Source organism: Delphinus delphis, chromosome 4 (assembly GCF_949987515.2).
Source record: "Delphinus delphis chromosome 4, mDelDel1.2, whole genome shotgun sequence".
Taxonomy (NCBI): Eukaryota; Metazoa; Chordata; class Mammalia; order Artiodactyla; family Delphinidae; genus Delphinus; species Delphinus delphis.
In genome coordinates, this window is record NC_082686.1 from 66,246,329 (window position 1) to 66,269,569 (window position 23,241).

The following is a 23,241-nucleotide window of genomic DNA, read 5'->3' on the forward strand; positions in this document are numbered from 1 at the left end:
CCCTTCTGCACAGGGAGCCTTCTGTATAACTCAAACTTCCTCCCCATTGCCCAGACGTGACAGAGAAATTTTAGAGTTGGAAATAGCAGCAGTTGCAACATCAGATTGCTCCCAAATTAGGGAGAAGCAGGGAGAGGGGGACACATCACCAACCTGAATGACGCATATCTCGTTGGGCTGAACAAGCATCTTGCCAAACTCGGTGTAAATGAGAAGTTTCCCTTTCTGGGGAACTAACAAAAAAGACAGGGTGGCAGTGGGTAGCTCTTTTCAGGCGAGAATGACTTCATGAAGAGTAAAAGGCTTAAGGGCTGCATTTGCTTTTTCATTCCAAATGAAAAGTACTTTATTGAGTTTCATGGGGGAATATGACAGAATTGACAACTTATGTTAGCTATTTTACTATCTAGAAAAACATGAATGGAAAAATTGACTCTGCTTTTTTCTTCTTTTCTTTGGTTGCCAGGTAAGGAGCTTGTATTTGCACAATTCTGTGGCTTGACCAGAAAGAGCAGAAGAAATAGGATGGAAAAAGACCCATTTCTGATAGTTCCAGCAGAATGCTGGCATTTGCATGTCTACTGTCTACATCAAAATGTTCACTCCATAATATCGTACTAAAACCATCGAAAAAGAATGGATAGACCAGAAAAATCCCTACTAGACTTTCCATCCTTCCTGATGGTCTCATGAAAATTTGTATTTATATTGCAGATATCAATGACAGATGGTCTTTTCTTGGGTGAGTGTGAAGGCAAATAGAGTTATCTTAACAAGTTAATCACATGTTGGTATTACTCTTCATTTCTTTTCAGCTGCCCAGATCTCCCAGATCAGAAAGGCCCAGAAGAAACGAGCAAAGACAGGGAGACCAGGAAATAGAGTAGGCGCTTGGGGGTACACAAAGAATCTTTTCCAGACCTCCAATCGCCTTTACACCTCAGTCTGTAGACTGCACTAAATAAGACAGATTGAAAGGAAAGTCATATGTATACAATTAAAAAGTAGCTTATGACTAGGGATCAATTACCAATGAAAGGGTCTGAAATCTTCAAAACTTACCAATCAAGAAGTCTCCATCTGAACTGTAAAAGCATCTGAAACATATAGAATAATTCCTATGATTGTCAGTTTTAACACTGTCCAGGCAAATTAATTCACTGCACAAATTATTGCTCAGTACCTGGTATGTGCTAGGCTTAGTGCTGGGTGTAAAATGATGAGCAAAATGACCCCATCTCTGCCCTCATGGAGTCTTACAGTCTAGTAGGAAGTCAGACAGCAATCCAACAACTACAGAACCATATCGTCATAAACTGTAATGGCACTGTGAATGTCACGTTCAGGGGACTGAAAGAATAATGAACCTGATCTAGTCTGAGGAGGCAGCCAAGCCTTCCCTGAAGGGGGAATGTCTGACCTGAGATCTGAAAAAATCATCTAGGCAAGGGCTTGGGGATGGGATGGGGGTGGGGTGGGGAGAACATTCCAGAAGGAACAGCACAGGCACCTGCTCTGAGGCAGAAAGGCACATGGCAGGTAGAAAGAACTGAATGAAGGCTAATGTAGCTCAGGTAGACAGACAGGAGGAGCCTGGTATGACGCTGGACCCCGAGGGACATCTCCAGTGCCTTGTCATAGGGCCGTGATTTTGGCCCTGATTCATGGCTCAGAGAAGTTAAACGACTTGTCCTAGGTTGCTGAGCCAAGAAGAATGGATTGGGCTTTGGACACAGCCGTCTGGTTCCAAAGGTAGTGTGCAAAACTGCTATGATATTCTGCTTCCCAAAGAAAAGGCAAAAATGACTTTTATGGAAGTGTTTCTGATTTTGAAAAAAAAACTAATATGTAAGTTCTTTTATTTAGGATCTTTAAGCTTATGCAAAGTTATTAGCTGAAGCCAAAGTCTGCCACCAACAGGTAGCCCTAATGGCTGCTCAGATAGTATGACTTTGGACTCAAGAACAGCCCTGGGGAACCTTAGACGTTAAGGATATTCTGACTCAAACCTGATTAAAGTCAAGGTTTGAGTCAGAATACTTAGACTACTCCTGCTTTCAGTGCTCCATTGTCCCTTTTGTATTTGCATTGTTATGTGACATTCTTATTTATGCCACAGAAGTCAGTCAAGATAGAAATGCTCATTTATTGTCATTATTTTAAAATGTATATCAAGATTGCTCTGGGGTAAAAAAAAAAAAATAGTAACAAAAACAACAAACCAGCCTTCACCCTCTTGCCAGTAGCTCTTGGGGAAGGGGGCTCTCGTGCCATAGCTCTGAGCCACTTACCTGTTCCCCATGGAGGTGTTGCACAGGAAAATGTGGACAGCAAGCCCATTGTTAGACCTGATATCTCCAGCTCCACACAAGGTGTGCAGGCCCTGGGAGAGACCCGCACGAGAGGGAAAGGTGAATGAGGCCAGCCCTCCCACGGGTCCCTGAGAGTCATGAGGCAAATTCTACTAGGGTCTTCCCTTTGGGACCAGGGAACCCGGAATTTACTGACTTATGTTTTGTAGATGGTGGCTCACCCTCATTGCCAGGCATGGCCCTAGGTCTGGATTGTCTTAATGGCTCCATCAGAGTTGACCTTACAGAGCATCAATTCATTACTTGGCATTTTATCAGTTTGGTGCTTAAGATCAACCTGAAGGAGAGTTTCCTTTGGAGGTAAAATTAGGCATCTAGGAGGCTTGGGGAGGAAAGTTGCAGCATTAAGGACCAATTAATGCCCCTCAAATATACATTACCATGTGGGTAGCCCTCTGCTTATGAATAGGGTCAGCCCTAATCTTTCCAGAACAGGGTAAAGTATTCTGACCAACTGTAATCCTCTCTGCTAATAACCCACAGTCCCAAAGACTTTAACACATGGGCCTTCCCGAAAGGAGGGAGCTCTGTTCCTCCAGATATCTATAATTCACCCAGAGTGAGAGATTTCTTTTTATATTTTAACTCAGTTTGCAAGTTTGGGGCCTATTTAGATGAGCCCACACAGAGCTTGGAGCACTTAATATGATAAAGAATTCAACATGGAACAAACAATTTGGCCTAAGGCTGGGCACCTGGACTCTCCTTAAGTAAGCTATGAGCTGAGCTTGGTGTACAGAACCCTCCCCTGGCTTCTTTGAGCCCCACCTCCTTGTAGCTCCCAGCCTCTCCCCTATATATGCTTTGTTCTGAGCACAGTTGTTCCAATACTCCCAGCACCTATAACTACCAAGCAGAACTTCTAATCAGCATTGTGCTAACTAGAGTTGCCACCCTGAGTCGATGCTATTCTAGCCCAGGGGTCCATTTTGGGGAGTTCATGAAATTGGATGGGGAAAAAAATTATATATGTATTTCACTAATCTCTGACTGAAATTTATCATTTCCTTCAGTTAACGTGAATGTAAGCAACAAACCACAGCAGTTTTAGAAGTGCCTGTAACCTTGTACTGATAGAAACCATAGATGATTTTATATCACATTATAGTTGTTACAGATATCCCAAAATATCATTTATGCTCATACTTTTAATAACCATAGTTGTTAGATCTTTTCATAGATCTTGTGATTTAGTGCATTAAGAAGGTAGCATATATATTACTATAAACCAAACCAAACTTGCTATTTTAATATTTTTATCACTGTATTTCAATATAATTGGCTTCTTTGTAATTTTATGTAATTTATTTTATGCATTTAAAAACAAACACAGGCTTAAAAAATAAATAAATAAATAAAATAAAAACACAGGCTTCCAGACTTTCAAAGGAGTCCATGGAACAAAAAGGCTCAGAACCCGTGTTCCAGCCAGGAACAAAGAAACGTGAAGTAGGTAAATGCCCAATTTCCATTGGCTGTTTGGAGATGTTGTAAATAGCTCACAAGTGCCCTTTGGTGTCGGTGGCCATATACTGCCTGTACGTAAGACATCCCTCTGCCAGCCCCCAAAGCAGAGGCAGGTGGTGCTATGTCTGCTGCCTGCCTCCAAGGCTGCTTCTGCTTGGCATCCAGCCTGCAAATGGCTGGATCACTCACCGCAGAAGAGAGTGGTGGGCAGGTGTGGATAGTATTGACTGACTTACACTCACGAAGTCCACTTTCTTCTGAGAGGCTTTTGGAATCTCAAATGGTTTCCATCTCAGCTGGAAAAGAAATACGCATACAGAAAAATTATTTCACAAGGGGAAACCACAGACTTTCTCAATAAATAGCATGGAAAAGGACAGCTGCTCACTCTGTGAGGCTCTGACTACTTGTGATTTTGTTATTTTCAATTTAATAATTATCCATCATTTCCTTAAAGGGGCTCAGTTGGGTTCTGTGTGTGTATGCAGGGTGTATGTTTGTGTTGTGTGTGAATGTTTAACCTATATGTATATATGTTGTCTTCATTCCTTAGCATTTTAAATTACAAAAATAAAAAATCATTGCTTCCTATTTCTTTTAACATTTTGCTCTGGCACATCAGTGAGTTTTGACTGATGCTGCTTTTTATGCTATTTATAATCAGCTCCCTTTCCTGGTGTGCCAGCCTCTCTGTGTGGGCTCCTGACACTGAAGGGGAAGGCTCTACTTCTTACTTCCAGCCCTTGGAGTTTTGAATTATTTCTTTAAGAGAAAGAAAAAGCACCCAGCTGAGATTGGATTTGGTAAATGCAGTACCAGGTTCAGTTTCTTCACCAAACCCCGTGTTTGTCCCCAGGCTGCCTGCCGGTTCAGTTTAAATCACAACAATCTTTAATTTAATAATGAAATGATCTAAGCAAGTAGGAAATAAAATCAGCAGGTCTGAGCCCTACTAGAAGTGTCAGCCCAGCACTTATTAATCAACTTGGCTGCGGGCCTGACCCAGGCAGTCTGGCAGCTGATAAACCCAGCAGCCTCAGGACATCTCATGGAGTGACCTGCACCCCGAGGGCTGGCTCCACTGGTTGCAGTGCCTGGTCAAGGCAGGCCCTCCAGTGGGTCATGGGGCTCAGCTCATTCTGTACTCCAGAGAGGCAGCTGGGTGGGAAAGGAAGCAGCACGTGGAAAAGGCAGCGCTGGGATGATCCTGCTTCTCTGATGTACACAGTCAGGCAGCAGCCTTTATTTCTTAAAAGCAAAGCAGGATTATCACATTCTGGGACTACTTTAAAAGAATGAAAGATGTTGACTTGAAAAACATTGTTGAAATCATGCTTCAGAGAGAAGGAAAAGGTTTAGGACTAATTCCACTGGGGATGATATTTCCTGGGGGAGTGGGGGGAACCTGAGACCAAGGATCTAGGAAAGGGTTTCTCAACTCTGGCACTATTGACGTTTTGTGTCAGACAATTCTTTGTTGCAGGGGCTGTCCTGTGCATTGCAGGATGTTTAGCAGCGTCCCTGACCTCTACTCACTGGATGCTGATAGCACTCCCCCGAGTTATAACAGCCAAAAATGTCTCCAGACATTGTCAGGTGTCACCTGGGGGACAAATATTCCCTGGTCGAGCACCATTGACCTAGGAGGATATTTCCCTGACATCAGCCAGGGCCACAGCTAAGCACTGCTGGCTTTTTTTTTTTTTTTACCATGAACCATTACCTGCTGCTTCCCTGTTTAGTAGCAGCACAGAGTTTGTACACCCAGGAAGATTGTCTGGAAGATAATATTACTTAGAATCTTGGTTCTAAGAGGAGTCATCATTCTAAATTTCCCAATGGAAGGGATGTAAGTATCCGATCAATGGTTACCTGGGCAACCTTTTAGATCTATCCAGAGATTCTAAACCCTGGCAAGCCGTGAGAATCACCCAGAGAGTCTTTGAGACCCCAAAACAAATTAAATCAGAATCTTAATTCTGATTGAGAAGGTAGGGCCCAGGCATCAGTATTTTATAAAAGCTCTGTCTTATAAAAAAAACTTTAATGTGCAGCTATGGTTTAAGAATGAGCACACCCAACCCAGAGAGCCTGTGATTTTTGTATTGCTATTCATGTTCATGTTCAGAAAAGTCCACTTAGTCAACCAACCAGTCAATCAACTAAATTGCTGTATCTAGGGCCAGTTACCAAATAGCAAGGATGTTTAAATAATACAAGTCTAAGGCTTTCCAAACCTAAGGGAAAAAGAAGAGCAAGAAAAGAGAGAGAAGAAAGAAAAAAAGAAATAAACAAAAGGGAGCAAGTAAGCAAGAGAGAATCCCAGTAATAGGAAAGCACTACCTGGTTTGTTGCACTGACACTGAAACTGAGCAGGACCCTGCAGGGCCCTCCCAGGTGTCCCCTGTTTCTTGTTTGTAGAAAAAAAAAAAAGGCTTTAATTTGCTAGGCCTTCTCTGAGTTCCAAAGAGCAGGCTCAAGCATTTAATAGGAAGAGAGAGTCACAGGACTCCTGGATCCTCCTCAAGGGATATACATATCTGTATCTGATGCATACCTTTGAGTTGTTCTGCAGAAATTAAGACCCCTACCCAGTAGAAGATGGTGACTATATGCTGACAACAAGCATTTAGACCCCAGACTGGTTGGAACCAGAAGGCTGAGATTCCAGAGACATCACTGTGTTACCTCACCACCAACCAATCAGAAGAAAGTCACACACCCTGCAGTCCTCACCCCAAATTTTGCCTTTAAAAACTCTTCCCCAGAAATCATCATGGAGTTTGGCCCTTTTGAGCATGAGCCACCTTTTCTCCTTGTTTGGCCCTTGCAATAAATCTTTCTCTGCTCCAAACTCTGACATCTCATTTTGTTTAGCCTCACTGTGCATCAGTTACATGAACTTGGGTTTGACAGCATGACAGCACCTTTGTAGATCTTCCTGAAATTAAAAATACCTGTTGTGGGTAGAAATAAAGTCCTGGCCCCTAGAGAAGAGGTTGGTACATTTTGAGTAGGAAAGACTGAATCAGAGAGGCCAATGGGTTGGTTTGGTTAGGTTTTTGCTGGTCAGTTTTTCAAAATCTTCTGTAGCACATCAGTCATGAGGAGATAGAGCCTGGAGTGGAAGGTGGAAGGGCACCTACGTGATGATGTAGGTAACATGCCTTCAATAGGGCCCACATCCTGGATGAGGTGGTGGTCTTGAAGAACCTTCTCTAATGCAAAAGGTGATGCCCTTCAGATGATGGAGATGTTATAGGGAAAGGAGTAATTTATCTGCTGAGTCTGATGGCAGAGGATTGTGCAGGACCTATACTCAGCATATCATGAACAATAATAAAGACCCCAAGGTGGTTCTGATGAACCCAGTACCCACAAGAAGAAGCCAGCTTTGAGTCTTCAGGAAAGAGATTTGGGTCAAGAGTTTTGGTGCAATATCATGTTGAATGTAGGGAGGGAAATTTGAGGAGAGGATAAACAGGAAGAGGCTATGGAGTGGACAGTGGAAACATCTCCTGCTAAAGCCAGATATTCAGACTAACTGCATGCTATGGAGCAGTAACCCTCTGATCCAAGGCCAGCCCAAGGGGACTGTGCACTGGGCTGAGCCAGGAGACCTGGGTTCTGCAGCTGCCTCTGTTCCTATTTACTCTGTGACTTCTGGCAAGTCACTGGATGCTTATTAACTGATTTAATTAATTCTATAACTTTTTAACAGTTAATTTTGTTTATATTATTGCTAAAGAAACCCCCACACAGAATTCAATTATTAACATTTCAAAAACAATGAAATCAGTTGAAGTACCCAATACAATGTCTTGACTATAGTGGATATTAATATATTTGTATTGAATGATTGAATGAATGAACAAATATAAGACACTGAGAACATTGCTAGTATCTCAAAAAACAAGACTAAAGCAAATTTGTGAGACTTTTGGAAGTCAAAATGACATTCAGGCAATAGCTAGTAAATTGACAAATGTTTCTAAAAGTCCTGAGATTGTTTCTAAAATGTAAGTCAGTTCTTTACACATGTGAAAACCCCTCAGTTCTTCCATATCCTTTCTGATTTTCTGTCCAGTTGTTCTATCAGCTGTTGAGAGAGAGGTGTTGATGTTTCCAACTATAATTGTGGATTAACTCTGTTTCTCCTTTCAGTTCTATCATTGCTTCACATATTTTGCAGCTGTGGTCTGCAAATTCTGTTGGAAAATAAACTCTTGCTTACTAGAAGTGAGATGGTCAAAAATAATTTGGAAAGCATCTTCAACAGAGACTAAAGTTAGAATTAAAAATTCTTTAAGGTTACCAAAGGAGTAGGAGAATCATGGCAATATTTAATGATCAGGATTTGAAATTCATGCTCAGGGATGTAAATGAAACCAAAGAATTGGACTCAGTATTTCCAAAGTCAGAAGATTGAGAGGTGTACTGGATGATCTGAGTATCACCTTCAACACTACATAAGATTCCCTCCAAAGTTGCCTTGGACTCAACTAGATTGGATGAGTTGGATACTCTCAACGACACTGGTGGGCTAGAGGTAGACATATCATTAGAAATTGATAACATCTATCCCAGATTTTGGAAGTAACTTGTAGATGGTTTTGTGATCATAATATGCAAACAGTTGTTAGCAGCAGCTATGGCTAGGAGAGGTCCAGGGTAATGTACTACAGTGAGTTTCAGCCCAGACTAGGGAAGATGGGACAGGGGGATAAAATAAAACAGTGGCTCATTAAATTCTTCAGCAAATCTAGAATTTGAGGAAAAAGGCAACATAATTTATGTGGAGAGAAATCAGGCTTTGGGAGACTCTTTGGCGGTATTAGAGGTAATAGAGCACAGTTAAGGAAGATTCAAATCATTGTACTTTGTTTAGCCTTTTAAAAGTCTTTCATGAGAAGACAAAAAAAGATGAGCCAGCATAGTATTTAGATGACATTTTTTCATGGATAGAAACCTGGATTCCTATTTGACCTTGCCCTTGAGGGTAAAGTTAAGGGCTTTATATCCATTATTCAGCACCCAGAGCATGAAACATAGTAGTCACTCAATAAATATTTGTTGGATGACATTTAATTCTCACAACAACCCTCTAAGGCTCCCATAATTATTGTCTCTACTTTAAAGTGACAAGACAAATGGTTTAGAGCAGATAAGTTTTCTTTACTAAGAACTGATACCAACAATTTCTCAGCCTCCCTTAGCAACCTAAACCCTGAGCCCTTTAATCTCAGCCTGTCTTGATCTGCTTTCCAAACCATTCATGATCTCCATGGCTCCCAGGCTTTGCCTCCTTTTAATGGTCTTGTACTTGGTCCTCTAATCTGGGCCCTTATCTACTGCTCCTCAGGTGCTGAGTTGTCTTGGCCCAGTCTGACTCCTGGGACCCAAATCCTGCTAAGGTCCTTCAAAGTCAGCATTCTTGTCCAATCCCTATATATTAACTCATTCAAATGATTTATTGTACCACTCCTTGTGCCAGGTTTTGTGCTAGGTACCAGAGGTGAACATGACAGTCTCTGCCCTCAGGGAACAAGAAGACCCTGCAAGTATGGGCAATTCATGATTGAAAAACAAGGAAATGGATAACTGGAAGTGACTTTGGAAGAGAAATATAAGCAGGAATGTTCCCTCAGGAATAATTCCTGGTACAGGGCATATTTAACATTCTTACACACGAGCAATAAGAGACACACACAATAAAATAATCTGGTTTGCATACAGCTTCAACATCTTTCCAAGCAGTGAAGTGCAAGTTGATGGAGATGTACTTAAAAAGAGCCAGCAAACTGTCCAAAAGGGCTGAACAGGGCAATGTGCACTGCGGTGTTGGCAAGTGCCAGTGAATGCATTTAGAGAAATGTAATCTAGTCTATTTATAGGATGATCGGATCTGAGCTATCAGGGAGTTACTTCAACAAATACTTGTGATTCTATCGTTTGGAAGAAGGCATGTGCTGGACACTGCAAGTTATATGAAAATGATGGAGACATAGATCCTACTCTCAAATACTCTGAGAAATATTGAAAGAGTTCAGTGAAGAAGGTGGAATTTAAGATGAATCTTAAATTATGGGTGGCATTTGGGTGGGTGGATACTTGTGAGGGAAGAAGAGAAAATTCTAAGTAGATGAAAGAGCATAAAGCACCCAGGCAAGAAAATTTAGAGTATTGTCCTGGAATGGTGAAAGTTCCAGTGTGGCTGATGGGTAGAGGACATGGAAGAGAGGGAAGGGCTTGAAAGATACAATAAGAATCACCTGTCGTGGGAGCCTGCACTTGATTGGCTGGGCAGTGGGAGGGAGAGTTAATGGCAGGATTTAAATATTTTTGAATGATAATTTAGTAAGTTGAGTCTGGCAGCAATGTGTGGGATAGGGTGGGAAGACACACAGATCAGTTAGGAGGCCATTTTAACAGTCCTGGTAAGAGGAAAAGAGGTCCAGACCAGGGGTGTGAAGAAAAGGAAGGAGAATACAGATACCAGAGACATCTTGGGAGCAAATGCTACGGCAGTGTTTCTTAAAGTGTGGTCCAGAGCCAATCTGAATGGAAATCATCTAGAGAGACTCCTGTGCATCATCCTAGACCTACTGAATTAGAATCTCTGGGTGGGGAGTCTGGGGAATCTACATTTTCAACAAGTCACCCCGGTAACTTTTATGTAGGTGGGAATCACCATTCTATAGACATGGCACCTAATTCAATGTAAAGAGAGAAAGAAGTTCTCAAAGATGACTCTAAGGATTGGCTGGGCAGTGGAGGGGAGGGGTAATAGCAGGTTGAGTGTGAAAGAATGGTTGTGTCATTAACAGACCTAGAGAAGCCAGAGAGAGAGGAAAGTTTGGATGGGACTATGATGTCTTCAGTATGGATCCTGTTGAGTTGGGACATACACATGGCAATGTCTCCTGTGGGGTTTGAAGTTGGTGGGGAGATTTGTAAAATGTATTGCAGAGAGGTAATAGTTAATGTCATGGGAACGAATGATGTTCGTTAGATTTTAAAAAGTAAAACATGTGGAAGATGGCAAGAGGGAGAAGAAGTGGATGCTAGAGTATAAATGAGGTTCTGCAATGAAGGCAGCCCCAGAATAGCTTCCAAACCCGAGTGGTGGGACTGACTTCCTGCAACATGGCCTACCAGGTTATACCAAGCTTTGGGCTGAAATTAGGTTGGGTGAAGTTAGATATCTATAATTCTACCTGCAGAGATATAGACATGTGGGGATAGGTGGGAAGTGAAGTGGGCTAGAAACCCCCCCTGTTGCTTAAGGAATTCCTCCTCTTAGTTCACCAAAGCTGGGTATTTCTTATAAGCAGCAATTAACCCTTCATCTCTAAAACAGAGTCCAATGAAAGTGGGACTCACTAACTGATAATTGGAAGGAAAGGGGAGGAAGCAAAGGGAGAATTGGGCTGAACTGTCTCCTCCCCAAAATTCGTATGTTGGAGTCCAAACCCCTAGTACCTCAGAATATAACTGTATTTGGAGATAGGGTCTTTACAGAGTGATTAAGTTAAAATGAAGTCATTTGTGTGGGCTCTGATCAGCATGATGTGTCCTTATAAGATGAGGAAATTTGAACACAGAGACGTAGAGAGGGAAGACTATGTGAAGACACAGGGGAAGATAGCCAACTGCAAGCCAGTCGAGAGGCCTCAGAAGAAACCCAGCTGCTGAAACCTTGATCTCAGACATCTTGCCTCCACAACTGTGAGAAAATAAATCTTTATTGTTTAAGCCACCCAGTCTGTGGTACTTTGTAAAGGCAGCCCTAGCGAACTAATACAGAGGGGAAGGGCCAATGGGGGTGAAAAGAAAGAGAAGAAAAAAAGAAGGTAAGAAAGACAAGAAGGAAGAGGAAGTGAGCAGCAGGAGAGAGTAAGTACTTCCCTCTCTCCCAGGAGGATGATGGAGACAGGGCAGGGGCAAGAGAGTCTAGTTCAGGACCTTGGAGATGGCCTGTTTTGCAGGTTTACACAATGTCACAGAACACAGGAAACGACAGAGATCCAGGAAGAAAAGAGGGTAATCTAAAAAAAAAAAAAAAAGTTCTGATGAACCTAGGGGCAGGACAGGAATAAAGACACAGACATAGAGAATGGACTTGAGGACACAGGGAGGGGGAAGGGTAAGCTGGGACGAAGTGAGAGAGTGGCATGGACATATATATACTACCAAATGTAAAATAGATAGCATGGACATATATACACTACCAAATGTAAAATAGCTAGTGGGAAGTAGTTGCATAGCACAGGGAGATCAGCTCGGTGCTTTGTGTCCACCTAGAGGGGTGGGATAGGGAGGGTGGGAGGGAGACGCAAGAGGGAAGAGATATGGGATGTATGTATATGTATAGCTGATTCACTTTGTTACACTGCAGAAACTAACACACCATTGTAAAGCAATTATACTCCAATAAAGATGTTAAAAAAATAAAAGAAAAGAGGGAAGTCAACTGTTCCAGGCTTTGGGACGTTGAGGAGAAAAGGATTGTATTTAGCCATGGATGATTTATAATAGTAAAAATGGAAACAATCTAAATATCTGACAACAGAGGAATTATAAACATGTATTGGATAATTATGCCACATGAAAAATCATCTACACTCAAAGAGTTTAAAAAGACATGGAGGGCTTCCCTGGTGGCGCAGTGGTTGAGAGTCTGCCTGCCAATGCAGGGGACACGGGTTCGTGCCCCGGTCCAGGAGGATCCCACATGCCGCGGAGCAGCTAGGCCCGTGAGCCAGGCCACTGAGCCTGCGCGTCTGGAGCCTGTGCTCCGCAACAGGAGAGGCCACAACAGTGAGAGGCCCGCGAACCGCAAAAAAACAAAAAACCCCAAAAAACCCCACAAAGACCTGGAGAAAGGCACAAAATATGATGTTTAAATAAATTAAGAAAAGCAGAATGTAAAACTGTATTAGAGAATGACTGTACTTACAGTAAATATATATGTAACTACCTTTTTAAAAATTAAAGTATAGTTGATTTACAATGTTGTGTTAGTTTCTGGTGTACAGCAAAGTGATTCAGTTATACACATATATGTATATATATTCTTTTTCATATTCTTTTCCATTATGGTTTATTACAGGATATTAAGTATAGTTCCCTGTGCTACACAGTAAGACCTTATTGATTATGTATTTTATATATAGTAGTTTGTATCTGCTAATCCCAAACTCCCAATTTATCCCTCCTCCCCCTTTCCCCTTTGGTAACCATAAATTTGTTTTCTGTCTGTGAGTTTGTTTCTGTTTTGTAAATAAATTCATTTTTATCATATATTAGATTCCACATATAAGTAGTATGATAATCTCTACTTAGTGAAGTCAGATAGAGAAAGACAGACATAAACAGCATTAATATAAGAGCATGCACAGCCTCTTCCCCTTCCCTTCCCTGCTCCCTATGGAAAATTCTGCTTTGCTCATTCCCACTCCCTCAGTCCTTTGAACTCCAGTCTCACCATGTAGATCAATGTTGTGTGTGTGTGTGTGTGTGTGTGTGTGTGTGTGTGTGTGTGTGTCCTGGGAAAATGGGATGAGGAACTACACTGTGTCATTTTCTAGAGGCAGAAGGTAGGGGCAGGCAGAGGCAAGCCATGAACAAGTGGTCCAGGCCTGAGGAGCTTGGGGAAGACTAGGTGTGAGAGGGTTGGAGTCTAGGAAAAATTGGGGGATGGGGATTTTGAAAAGTGTTGCTGTGGGTCATAGCCTGGATGCTCCTTAATGTTTTCAGGGGAAGCAAATGAAGATTGGGATTATTTTCAATTACTTTTGGTCTCTGGCTACATGAGACCCCAGACCTTATTTATTTACATATATGTGCAAAGAAAAGGACTGGAAAGAAAGAAACCAAAACACTAGAAGTGGTTAACTCCGCATTGGTGGGATTATTAGGCATTGACACTTTTATGTAAGTTTTGAATAAAAACATGTATTAATGGTAAGGGGTGCATTATTGTTGTTTAAAGAAGGTATACATACTTTCAGTAGAGTGATCTGGGCAGGTTGAATTGCAAAGGGTTAGGAGTGAATAGGGGTGATAAAGTGGGCTTAGATTACTTTCTCAAGAAGTTGCTATGAATAGGAGAGACTTGGGCAAAAGCTTAAAGAGGTGGGAAATCCAAGACATTTTTGGAGGGAGGGGGCTTTTAGGATAGTGAGATCTAAAGAGTTTGACAAATAAGGCATCAAACACCCACTAACAATGTATTGTTTTGAAACATTTTTGATAATTTGTATGTCCTGGAGGCAGAGGGAATTTTATGATATAATCTTTAATTAGCTTTGAGGTGTTTCTCACTTGGTCCAAATGATATTGATTGAGAACTAAAAGGTAATTTCCTCAGCTGAGGCTTAACTGAGTCAAGAGTCTGACTTTCCAACAATTAAGACATTAGGGCTGTAGTGATAACAAAGATAAACTTTAAAGGACTCTGACGTTTAAAAGAGGAATGCTGATTCAGGAATGCTAATTGAAATCTGTAAACTCACAGTTAAATTAGATGCAGATTTGTTTGTTAAATTCTGGGATTCCAGAAGTTAGAGGAAGGTGCATGATGAACAAAATTAGGTATATTTCTTATGTGAGATATTAATGGATTGAACTTGTTATGTCCACAGCTGAATATAAATACACTCAAAACCAGTTTGCATTAATTCTTAGATGATTAATTAAATATACCCTAAAAGAAAATGAAGGTTTGGGGGCATAGTTTCCCCTGGGAGGGTATCAAAGAACACGGTGATGGTAGCATATCCCATAATGCTCCCTTGGAGGTAATATTAAGTAATTCTCATGTTCTCAAATTCCCAGAGATGACTAACGTGGGAGTTGGTGAAGCTGATGAAGCATTGGATTTGGTCTGTGATAGGTGAAAACATACCTACTATACAGGTTTCAGCTGAGAAGAACTGTCAGATGTGTATCTAAATATAATTTTCTCAGACTTTTTCTTTGAGTATGGAGTACATATTTGGAAGAGGTTACAAGGAGATGGGGGGGAAGTGATGAATGCAGATTGCTATGGTTAATTAATGAAGCATAAAATTGGAAAGAGATATTAACTTGTCAAGAAGGTGTAAATGAAAAGACAAAAGGATAGATTTTGCAAGAACAGCCAGGGTGTGTATCAGGACAAGGGAAGCAGGATGGCAGGTGTAGGTTACAGAGTGGGAGGAGGATAAACCTCTACCTTGATGGAGCTGGTGTCCAAAGAGGCATGATCGAGTCCTGGGGCACATCTGTCCCAACATGTGTGAGCACAACATTGAAAATGAGCAGGGGAAATACTGGAGAAGAAATATATTTGGTGGCCACTATGTAGAAAGCATCTGAAAGATTCAAAACAGGAGGAAGGTAACAAGTTCAAGGGAAAATGCAAAGCAAGGAAATGGGGAAGGGGAGAAGGAAACAAATGTGTATCAAGGTTCTACTAGAAAGCAAGCGGAAACTTCTGATGCAGCTATTTTGTTGCCTCTATATTAACTCAGGCTTTTAAATGCAGTTTCCTCAAACTTCTCTCTCAAAATGTATGTTAACTACTTATGAAATAATGAATTAACATGCACAACTGATGTACTTGACTCTCACATATGGGCGAGATTTCCATTTTCTACTTTGTTCATTTCTATAACATTTAAGTTTTTATAAGTATACATTACTTTTATAATAAGACAAAACCAGAAAAATTCTATCAGAATGAGGTTAGCTTCCATGGATAAGCCACTTGTACCCCCAAATAATCATTGTGAAGTGTTGTATTCATGTTTTAAAAAATGTATTGATAGTAGTCATAGCAATAATAATATTATATAATAAAAGGATATTACTGAGCATATTACATATTACACATCACACTCACATTTTCCTTAAAGGTTAGGTTTAAAACCTCACCTCCCCACCCCAAACAAAATGATATAGGTGTGGCTCCACTGTTGCCAACACAACCACGCACAAATCTATGACGATGTATAAAGAGACTTAGATAACTGTGTGGGTGATATGAGCAGGCAGAGGCATTGGAACTCCCCTCTCCACCCTATATACCACTGGTCGATAGCTACCTTAAGGGCTCCATGACTTGAATTCCCAAACATCTGCCTACAGATTTTGCCTATAATCTCTCTTTTAGTCAATGCTTAATTGTTCTCAAATTTAGTGTGCATAAGAATTACCATACCAAGAAGCACACACAAAGCCATGTATCCTACACTTTATGGGTGATTTAAGGAATTTTTCAGAGATAATTTTGTTTGTACTTAATTTTTGTCTTACTTGCTGACTTTACAGCCACGCTGTTCCTTTGTATAATATGAGATTTGGCTCTACTTGAGAGAACTGTCAGAAACTTAATTGGGGATTCTCTTTGCCCCCTGAAGAAAAGAATTAGAAAACTTACTGTGGTTCAAATACCTTCTCAACCTTCCAAAGCTAGTATATAATAAATGTTTAATTTTTAGCCTGACCAAGAATCCTATAGAGGTATAGGCAACCATCCTTTATTTTTTCTAATGAAAGATGGAGTCCTATTATTAAGCAGTCAGGTCTATTTATTAATCTAAAACAAACAAGTATGACCATTGTAACTCTAAGAGAGAAATTGGAGAATTTGAGATGTAACCCATTGAGGAGTCAAGCAGATTCTCAAAGAATGAACAGTGACTTTGGATAGAATGATTTATGGCCCTTTGTGAGATGAGTGGGGAAGTAAATGGTTAAATGAGTGTGTCTGCCAGATGGGTTCCTAACCCCAGAGTGTGGGAGAGAAGGATGTATGGGGTTGGATTAGGATCCCAGGTGAGACTCAGACAGGTAAAGATGGGGTCCACAGGTTGGCTGTGCAAACTGTGTCCAGCACAGGGCCCTGATCTGGTGAAGAGGAAAGGGGCAGTGTCTCAGCAGAGGACTGTGCCTGCAGGGTTGGGGGTTGGGCTGCCTTTTCCCATAGGCTCAAAGGCAATATATAGGCCAGTGGTAGACCAGGGAGGATGTCTGCTTCATGCACTAAACTTCACACAAGTTTAAGGGTCAGTTATTTAAACAGGATGTCTTGGCTTCAAAATGACTGTGAGATGGGTGATACTGTATGTTGCTAACTCACATATTTTTCCACTCTTAAGTCTTCTCCTCCTGTCCCTGTTGGAGAGGGGTGAGTAGCACTCAAGCAGATACTTGGTTCTCTGAGATTTCCATAATTAGGGAAAAGATGGAGCAGGGCAGGAAAACAAAAGTGACTCTAAATTATTCTGTCTTGTTCTACAAAAAGTCTAAGCATTTGAGGGAAGGGGATTAGCAGGTATATAGACCAAACATCTTGGCAAACCAAGAGGAAGCAGAAGATTTCCTTGGGCTGTGGGAAGGAGTTGTGGAAGGAGAGGAGAGTGGAGGGAAGGGGAGGGAGAGAGACTGATCAATTTGTGTGAACTTTGAATACAGAGGGGACCCTTGAGCCCATGTCTTAGCAACTCCCAGAAGGAAGAAATGGTTGTGTGGCATGTCTGGGACAACAGAACTAGAAATGTCTTGTAGATGATTCCATGCCCAGGCCTGACACGATAGCAGCAGAACAATGGGCATCTCAACACTACCAAGTGAAAGAGGACCAACAAGCATGGCCCAACCCCCAGTCCTACTTTGGCATTGTTTAAAACAAGAGATCCTCAGGGAAGACGGAGACGAAGTTGTTTTCTGCCAATTTGGCAGATGGAGACCTCAGAATTTAAAAAAATACAAAATGAAAAAAAAATTACCTGAATATAAATTCTGAGATTTACATGTACTATCACTGCCCTTAAGTGAATATATCAAAATGGCTGTATCAGAGTCACGGTTCTTGCCTACTGTGTTCCAGGCACTGGGTGAAGCATGGTCACCACCTGTTCTGTCAAGTAAACTTCACAAAACAGCACTGCATGGCAGATGTCATGATTATCCCAGTTTACAGGTAAAACACTGTAGCTCAAAGACACAGTGACAAGTAGAGGGCCAGGGATGCAAACCCAGGTCTGTTTTCCTTCCTCCATTATGCTCTAGTTATCAGTGACATGTACCTAAACTCAGGGACAAAGGGAATACACTGGGGTGCTCAAAAGGTAAAGAAAAAAAAAAAGGAGCTCAGTCCATTATAGCAATGGGTCTGTCTTGTTACTGAAAGTAGAGTACATAAATAATACTGATATGCAGAGGGAAAGCCTGTCACTAGATCAAAAGAAGGAAACTCTTAGGCAAGGAATGGAAGTTCCTAGGTGACACTAGTCTTACAGAAACCAGGTCAGACAACAAGCCTCTCTTCTCCATATCAGAGGCCTCTTTTCAGAGGCATAAGTATTGAATGTGTTTTCAGTATGCTGTGGTGAGTTTCGATTAAAACAAACCAACCAACCTACGGATGTGTAGATGTATTTTCACGAGCCTATATAATTTCCATTCATTCAACTCACTGGAGCACTCCTAAAGCCATTAGGCTAGAAAAACGAAAGCTTATACACACACACACACACACACACACACACACACACACACGTGCACAGGCACGGTCAATCAATTCCAAAATTCCTACCCAAGTTTAAGCAAAAGAACAGATATACTTTAGCATTTATTTTAAAAATCTGTCTAATTCCTCAAAGACCCAGGTTAGACTTAAATGTTTATATTTAAGGCTTTGGATACGTGCTATTCTCCTGTGAATACAGGACCAGGTTACCTGGTTAGGGTCAGGATCAACTTCATCCCAGTTGTGAGTGACATGGCCTTGGTCAATGGATTCAAAAGGCTTGTGAGAAACCGAAGGTAGAATCCTATATAGCCAGCTGGGGGGAAACAAGGACACGTAAGCCTTAGGGTGATGTTATGAGTGACGCACAGACTGGCTCAGGAAATACCATTAGGAAGACGCTCAAGTCAACAATGATCTGTGGGCTTTAATGTGAGAAGCAATGACACAGCATCATTTCTTAATAGCCACTGCTGCCCATAGCCCTGGCCTCTTCTCACCTTTCCACACGATCCATCACTCTTCAAATTGAGCCTCTAGCCCTTGGTTATTTCCATACTGACAAAAAAAGAATTGCCTTTCCCAATGACAACTATAAAGGAAGGGAAAGTACCTTGAGGGATATCTGTGCAGGCAAATCCACAGAAAAACATTAGCTTATGTACATATTGGATACTAATCCTTGCTCTGGCTCTGGAAAGTGAGGACAAGGAGTCCTACACAGATTGAGACAATATGGGTGGTTTCTTTGTCATTTTTGAAATATAAATCAATTTTCTTCTTTAAAATTATAGAAGTAATTCATGCCAGTGATAAAAATAATTCAAGTAATTTAAAATGTCTCAAAAGGTAGACTTAGATGGCTTTCTCCTCCAGTTTCTTCAGAGCCAATCCTCAGAGACATCAGAACTTAACAATTTTCTTGTACATTCTCTAAGATATTTCCAATGCATAATAAGAAAAATTGCCAAATTGTTGTACCACTTTATTCTCACAACACTAATGTGTGAGAGTGCCTGATCACCCACATCTTTACAAATAGGGGGTATTATTACTAATTTTGGCCTTGTAGGTAAAAAATACTATCTCATTTTTATTTTGTATTACCATTATTATGAGTAAGGTTGAGAATCTGTATGTTTATTGGCCCCTTGGAATTTTTCTATAAATTACTTGCCCAAGTCCTTTACCATTTTTCTATTGGGTTGTCTTTTTTTTTTTTTTTTTTTTGCAGTACGCGGGCCTCTCACTGTTGTGGTCTCCCCCGTTGTGGAGCACAGGCTCCGGACGCGCAGGCTCAGCGGCCATGGCTCACGGGCCCAGCCGCTCTGCGGCATGTGGGATCTTCCCAGACCGGGGCACGAACCTGCATCCCCTGCATCGGCAGGCGGACTCTCAACCACTGCGCCACCAGGGAAGCCCTCGGTTGTCTTTTTGATGTTAATTTGTAAGATGTTTAGGAAATTAACATATCTAAAATTATAACAGCATCCATCTTTACTTTCTTATAGTACATTTCTGGCTTTGTTTCAGGAAGAGAAGACTCTGATGAAGGAACCCTGAAGGACACCAGGAGGAGAACCATCCAGAAGAGGGACCCAAGTCCTTTCAGAGGCTGTTACCTTGACAGGGTACAGCAGGAAGAGGAACACCACTTGGGGCAATGGAAGACCAGACCTGCTTGAACAAGCTCTAGCCCTTTAAGCCCCAGGACAGTCTACTTCAGGGGGTGGAACTGACCTGGCCCTACACTGAGCCATTTGGGAGATTAAAGGGCTAGCTAGACTTGTTCAGTTTTCTTTTGATTCCTCTAGCTCTAGGTGAAGTAATCTCAGACATTGGACTTCGGGCCATGAATTAACTAGGCCTCTCTAGGTTCTATATGGAATTGAGAACATGTGTGTGTGTATTTTAGAACCGGCTGTGTGATCCTGGGCAAGTTACAAGACTTTCTTGTTTGTTTTTTTTTTTTTTTGGTCACCCTGCCTGGCTTGTGAGATCTTAGTTCCCTGACCAGGGACCAAACCCAGGCTCTCAGTAGTGAAAGCTCAGAGTCCTAACCACTGGACCGCCAGGGAATTCCCAAAACTTTCTTGATCCTATGTTCCTCATCCTTATCTCCTAGGATTGTTGTGAGGATTCAGAGTTTATGTACCTAGAATGCCTGGCACACAGTAGATGCTCAATTACTAGATGTGTGTTGAATTGTCTATCTGTCTACCCCTAATCATCTGGGTTTTTATGATGGTCCAGATTTCCTACATTCTCTGTGCTGGCTCTCACCTTCTCAGGACCTAAGGGATCAGCTAACTAATCAGATAAAAATCAACCCCTGATAGATATACTCTCTGATAGTTTGTGGGTGGGGGGTGGGGAGTTCCTGAACTCTGTGGCTTAAATGAGTAGTGACTAAATGTAGGAATTTCAGGCTTTCTCATCTATGGATGGGGCTGGTTCCATCTTCCCACTGGGGATTTTGAGCATTTTCACAAAATTCTTGTGGGTACCTTTGAAGAGTTCTAAACAGATGGGTGAACCATGCCTAGTGTCCCTTGTTTTTTGGCTGAGTTTATAAAACTCCCCAGGCAGCACTACACTGCCCTGGACAGAGATTTAATTCTGATTCAGGGAATGGTGCCAGCATCTTAATGAAATGCCAACAGCTCCTTTTCAGCCTCCTGGAACAGAGCTCTGCTCCTGCTGACTGAAGATATTGCTGAATAATGGGGGCAGGCAGCAGAATCCAGAGTCCAGGTGTCCAGTTAGTGAATGGGTCATAAAGTCAAGAACATAGTCATGGAGGCCAGGCTGTCATAAATTAGAATTGACAGGAATTGTCTGTGTGCTTACCTTACCTTGGCTATCTGGGCTTGCAGAGAGAGAGAGAGAGATGATTAAATAGTGATAGAATTAATCTTGATTTGACAAGTATGGGAAACTATCTCTTCCCCCTCCATGTACAGATCTATTGAGAGGGAAGCAATATTGATATTGACATGGTAGCATAGCACCTGCCACTCAGTTTTCCGACAGCCTTCTAGGGATACACTGTATTGGAAGGAGACACTCTGCTACTGTGGCAATAATGATGATGATAAAAATTAATGTTAATTGAGCACTCACCATGTACCCGGCAATGTGCTAAGCACCTTACATATGTTCTTTCCCTTAATCCTCATCACAGCTATGAGATAAGTACTATTATTATCTCTTTTACAAATGAGAAACCAGAAGGCTCTTGGAGGGTACATGACCTGCCCAAGGTCACATAGCTGGAAAGAGAAGGAACCAGGATTTAAACTCAGGAGGCCTGCCTCCAGAGTGGGCACGATTAACCCCTAAGGGAAACAACCTATCATTTGTGTAGTCCATGGTGCTTTTGTTCTCACTATCTCATTTACTTCTCAGGAGGACTCGCTGGAGACAAACCCAATCACCTTCCACTAAGCAGTACAAGACTGCCTGCCCTCCTCCCCCTAACTCCAATATAAGCAGCAGCCCTCTACACAGGTGTTCTATTCTGAAATTCCCATAATTAGACACTGCTTGTTTAAGTCACAACACTCAACTGCTTCCCTAAACCACAACAGGTACTGCAACCAACCTGCCCCATAGGAGTTAACCAAGAGACTGAGTTCATTGACCTGGCTTGTAGGATTAGAGCAAACATGGATCATGACATGTTGTGCTAATGAATGTGCTGGTTTCCAGCAAAGACAAAATCCGAGGAGAAAAATCCTTATTAATTCAAACCACCAGGGGCCATAATACATGACCTTTCATCTAACCCAAGCTTGGATTATCCAACGTTTTCATCCAAAGAACATAATACTTCTAGTCAGCTGAGGAAGATATTGCACTGAATCTTCTATAATTTTGAGTTAATCATTATAAAAAAAACTCCCAAGTAAATCAAAATTCGGAACTCAACTGCACAATCCCAGGGGAAGGCCAGACTGTGAGGAAGACTTTCTTCTGAGTACAAGCAACAAATTATAAATGGAACTAGACATGTCTGTTTTCTAGGCTCTGTGCAGCTGCTCTCTCCCCTTCTTCTATCAGTCACTTGATTCTAGCTGGAGATGAGGTTCATCCTCCCCTCACTATGACCCAGAGCACAGCCTGTAAGAAGCAGGATCTTGGGCAACCCTGGGAGGCTGTGGCCCAGGTATAGGAGGCAGCACTAAATACTAGTCATAGCTCCCATAGACGGCAGGTCAGAATTAACCTAATCCTTTTACCTTCTTTTATTGCTGCTCCGTGGACAAGTGAAAGCTGATCCTGAGAGCTGCTCAGCATACAGATTGTAAGGGCAAACTTGAGGATTATTCTAAAACAAAGGAGGCAATAAATGACATCACTCCATCAGAAAAGCATTCCACCTTCCCATCAAACAACTCAGTGGGTGAATTCTGTCTTGGATGGCGATGCTCTGAGCCACTCACTGCACATGACCATCTCCAACCCATACGTCCTTCTTGTAATAATGTTTTAGGTGACTTTCCTCCTTGATTAGAAAAGTAGTACATGCTTATTGTAGAAAATTTATAAACTATAACCCATTATCTCACCATCCAGAAATAACCCAATGTTGACATATGAGTATATTTCCTTCCATTCTTATCCTCCAAAATGGCAACGCTATGATATGTGTAGTCCTGTTAATAATTAGCACTTAAAAAAAAGAGGAAACACTATATCATGAGCATTTTTTCATGCCATGAAATGTTCTTAAAAATTTTTGACAAAAGTTTTGTTTGCCATATTTTTGCTATTTTAACCAACACTAGTATGAACATCTTTGTGCACACATTTTTTTTTTTTTTTAACAAGGACTGATTATTTTCTCATCATTGCCATATCTTATGCTGTTCAAGGGAACTT

The 23,241-nt window shown here is 41.5% G+C and overlaps 1 protein-coding gene across 2 annotated transcripts in view; it reads right to left on the reverse strand.

The window, feature by feature from the left end:
* The window catches only part of HGD (homogentisate 1,2-dioxygenase), a 45,305-nt gene that overhangs the window by 15,889 nt on the left and 6,175 nt on the right, over positions 1-23,241 (reverse strand). For both annotated transcript variants that reach the window (XM_060010724.1, XM_060010725.1), the window contains 6 exons: positions 22,599-22,687; positions 18,568-18,673; positions 4,076-4,135; positions 2,292-2,383; positions 1,063-1,097; positions 154-233 (listed from right to left, as the gene is read on the reverse strand). In XM_060010724.1, the coding sequence (XP_059866707.1) occupies positions 154-233; positions 1,063-1,097; positions 2,292-2,383; positions 4,076-4,135; positions 18,568-18,673; positions 22,599-22,687 (462 nt within the window). The remainder of the gene's footprint in view (positions 1-153; positions 234-1,062; positions 1,098-2,291; positions 2,384-4,075; positions 4,136-18,567; positions 18,674-22,598; positions 22,688-23,241) is intronic.